The 4,358-nt window shown below is 39.0% G+C and overlaps 1 protein-coding gene across 1 annotated transcript in view; it reads left to right on the top strand.

The window, feature by feature from the left end:
- The first annotated feature begins 769 nt into the window (after positions 1–769).
- Positions 770–4,358, top strand: part of LOC128703933 (zwei Ig domain protein zig-8-like) — a 210,321-nt gene continuing 206,732 nt past the window's right edge. The window contains exon 1 of the mRNA XM_070083960.1: positions 770–846. Coding sequence (XP_069940061.1) covers positions 810–846 — 37 coding nt within the window. The 5' untranslated portion in view covers positions 770–809. The remainder of the gene's footprint in view (positions 847–4,358) is intronic.

Below are 4,358 nucleotides of genomic sequence, written 5' to 3' on the forward strand. Positions count from 1 at the left end.
TCATAGTTACCATCCGCTTGAAGTCAAGATTTTTTTTCCAAAATCTCACTAATGGCATTAAACCCAAGTGAATTTTTAAGGAGTGTACAAACAGTGGGAACCACGACTGACTCCTTGGAGGGATGTTGTGCCTTCTTCGATGGTGTTTTAGCTGGAGAAGTAGTTCGCAAAATCGAAGGTTTTAGTGAGAAGCCGACATTCTCTCCTTGCTCTTTGACAACTCTGATGTCTTCCAGAAGGGATTCTGTGGTACCTGCTAGTGTGCCATTGTCTACGAACCAGATATTGAGTTGGCTTGGCAGGTTCTCAGTGATCTTTTTGGTGTTCAAATAGAAAAGAGAAGGACAAGAGGGTCTCCCTGCTGTACACTATAATGTAAGTCAATTCCTTGCTCTCCAGAGATATATAGACAGATAAGCAGACAGAAAGACAGATAGATAAACAGACAGACAGATAGACAGGTAGACAAGATAGATAGACAGAGAACTATACATATTTATATATATATATATATATATATATATATATATATATATATATATATATATATATATATATATATATATATATAGAACCTATTTCCCGGCCAACAGAAAATTCAACCCCCCCCCCAGTACCTCCCTCTGCCATGGCACAGTCAAACTCTGGCAACCTGACAACTCAGCTTTGCTGAGTTCGGTGGCCAGCACAAGTTGCTTTTGATGTGATTACAGTACTTTGATTTCCATAGAACATTGTTTTATTGAGTGTTTTGTTGTGTTTCAGATGAGGAGTGGAAATCCCTGACTCTTCTGCTGGACCAGCACAACATGGTCCTCTTAATTCTCTATTTCCTTCTGTCTTCTGGTAAGTTTTACCACTGCTAGTATTTAGTCACTTAGCCATAATACCAACTTACCTCATAATTTGTAATATTTTGAAATTAAGAATTAAACTAAGTCTGCCCGAAATGCCTAGCCAAGCTAGGTGTTCTAGTGGTACACTCTGTAATTATTAGTTTACTACATGTAAACCACACAATAACCAAATTCTGTAAACTCAGCATTGTAATCCTTATAGAGAATAAACTTTGAATTTGAATTTGAATTTGAATTTGAAATACATGCCATACACACACACACACACAGCCAGGAGCTGTGACTCAACTCCTGCAACCATATATGACTCAGTGTACACAGACACACACACATGGCTAAAGTTATCCCAGTTATCCCAGATTGGGATAACTGGGACCCACTCCGGTCCCAGTTGATGGAGATAATTAGAGACATCTTTATGCGTTAGTATGTTAATGATACGACAAGAGAGAGTGAAGGTGATAAGTTTACAAATCTGGATCCATCATTTATTAGAAGTATATCTGATATACGAGAAATAGAATATGAGAGTTTCCTGGACTCTAGTAATCATGAAATACTGACCTTCGGTTACAATGTGGAACTGAACGTTGAGGGAAGAATGGCAATTGAAATCGTGAGAAGTCAAACTTTTGGAGAGAGAACTTTCTAGGGATAATTATATTTTTGTATGAAGTGCAGTGAGAAAGGTAACTGGAAGGCAAGTCAGCAGATGGGATGATGGAGAGCCAGGCTGGAAAGTAACGTGAGGCAGACTAAGTGCTTCAGTTCAAGAAGAAGTGGGAAATAGCAAAGACAAAGTAACCACGAGGTTCAACCAGAAATGCAGAAAAACATACAAGAGAATCATAAGAGCATAGAAAACTATAGGAAACAAAGGATAGACGAGAACAGAGAAGTGAAGAGAATAACTAGAAATAAATATGCAAAGGTTAGAGATGCTGAGCAATTTTAAGAACAAAGCAGCTAAAGCCAAGGCTAATGAAAGACGATAATCGAAGACCATGTAACTCGACTGAAGACTGCAGAAAACTCATGAAAATGACAAAATACATTGCGAAATGTTAATAAAGTGATTTCAAGAGGATTCATCAGGGCAAACATGGACAATGGCAGACAACGCAGGGAAAAGAGTAAAGCATCAGGTACTGGGACACCATACACACAACAGGAAAAGAGGTTAAAAACACTTTCGATCAAGCTAGATACATCAGGGGCAATGGGACCTGACAAGTTGTCACCCTGGATTCTGAGAGAGAGGGAGCTAAGGTCTACAGGAAGTCTGTAGACATATTTATAACACAGTGAGTGTAGTCCCTACATTTAAGAAATGGCACAGACGGGAAACACTGAACTACAAATCAGTTTCACTGACTTACTTACCATGTATAGTAATAAAGAAGATAATCAGAAGGAGAATGGTAGAGTACTTGGAGAGAAAAGAAGTAACAAACAATAAACAACAGTGGTTCAGTGATTACAAATTTTGTTTTACCAACATGTTGCAATTACATGACTGCAAGACTAAGTAAAAAAAACTCGAGGTGCAGGCAGTAATAACAGGGAACATTATCCAGTGGATGAAAGAGTACCTTAGGAGAACGAAGCACAGAATGACTGTCCGGGAAGGTATGTCAGAATGGAAATGAGCAAGAAGAGGGGTTTTGTAAGGATCGATATTAGAACCAGTACTGTTTCTGGTTTATGTCAATGACACACCACATGGGACTGATGATGTAAAACTAATGAGGAGAATAAAAACAGATGAGGACGAGGAAAGACTGCAAATGAATCTTAAACTGTAGGACTTGTCAGATAAGAGGTTGTTCGAATTAAACCCCAACAAATATAAGATTATGGCTGGGGAAGGAACCAAAAGACCAGAGACGGAATATAGATTCAGACGACAGGGACCACAGACCTCACTCAAAGAGTGAGGGGTAACATACTGCGTGCTATATCTCCATGGGCTCAAATCAACCAAATAGCCATTGCAGCTAATGCTCGCCTGGAAAATGTAAGAATGACCTTCAGGAATCATCCTGAGCCCTTTATACATCATTTGTCAGGCCCATTATGGAGAATGCAGGTGAATCTACGCCTGAGAAAGCAAGTCAAAAAAGTGCAGATACGCAACGAAGGGATACGAGTTGCGAGGAGAGGCTAATGGAAATGATTCTAACGACACTGATAGACAGAAAAGCCAGGAAGGATATGATAATAATATGCAAAATACTCGTCGGAAATGACGAGAATGACAAGGATAGGCAATTTTAATAGCACAGACTAAAGACAAAGACACATATGAGCAAACGGGATGCCAGGAACCATTTCTTAAGCAGCGAGGGAGGCAGACTACATATACAGTTCTAAGAAGTGGCACGATAGGGCGCACAAGGCTAGGAGAGAGCGAATCTGGTAAGTGACAAGTTGAGAAGTGGGGACAGGACCCCTATAACCATGCATATGTGAGGAAATATATATGAGCACACTTACACACACACACACACACACACACACACACACACACACACACACACGCGTGCGGCAGTATTCTTTAACGGTGCTCCCAGCATTTAGCATTCTAGTTCTGGCTCTAGGAAATCGTCAGCGATCGTTGTGTACTATATAGTCAGTGAACATACCTACAAGAGTATAGCAAGGTGTGAGAAATTACCTGTAGGAGATTTCCAGGGTATTACCTGAATTATTACATGTAAGTAATTTGAGTGAGGTAAGTGGGACTCAGTCACAGTATGTCGCAAGACTGTCACTCCTTCCATGTCCATTCCTTCACCACTCTCACAAACAATATTAAACATTAATACCAATAACATAATTTTTGCTCCTGGCAAGTAAGTGTTATTTTCCAACTCTTTTATTGCAAAAAAAAGAGAAAATGCCCATTATTCCTTTTAAACTTTGCTTTTGTGGCTTACAGGATGATTTTTTTGACAAAGTATGGCTAAATTTCAATATTTCTTGTTACTTTTGGATGTAAAACAAAAAACATTTAATAAAATAAATAAAATAAAATTTACACAAATTTTATTTTAAACTTTCTGAAACATATTTACAAAGTTAAAAATGACCAGTTTTTCTAGATTTGCGAGCAGCAACAAGTTACTTACCCGTTCAGCCCCCAAATGTAGTCTCCAATCATGTTTTCATTATAAGATCCCTGATATCTGTGTTCAAAGTTCATTATATCTTGGTGGAAGCGCTCCCCTTGCTCCTCTGAGTATGCTCCCATATTCTCCTTGAAATTGTCAAGTTGAGCATTAAGGATATGGACCTTAAGGGATATCCTATAGCCCATCTGACCATAGCTTTTTACCAAGGTTTCAACAAGTTTCACATAATTATCGGCCTTGTTGTTGCCCAGGAAACCCTGTGCTACAGCAACAAAACTCTCCCAGGCTTCCTTTTCTTTCGCTGTGAGCTTATTTGGAAATTCTGAGCATTCCATTATTTTTCTGACTTGTGGTCCAGTAAAGATGC

This window comes from Cherax quadricarinatus, chromosome 11 (genome assembly GCF_038502225.1).
Source record: "Cherax quadricarinatus isolate ZL_2023a chromosome 11, ASM3850222v1, whole genome shotgun sequence".
Lineage (NCBI taxonomy): Eukaryota > Metazoa > Arthropoda > Malacostraca > Decapoda > Parastacidae > Cherax > Cherax quadricarinatus.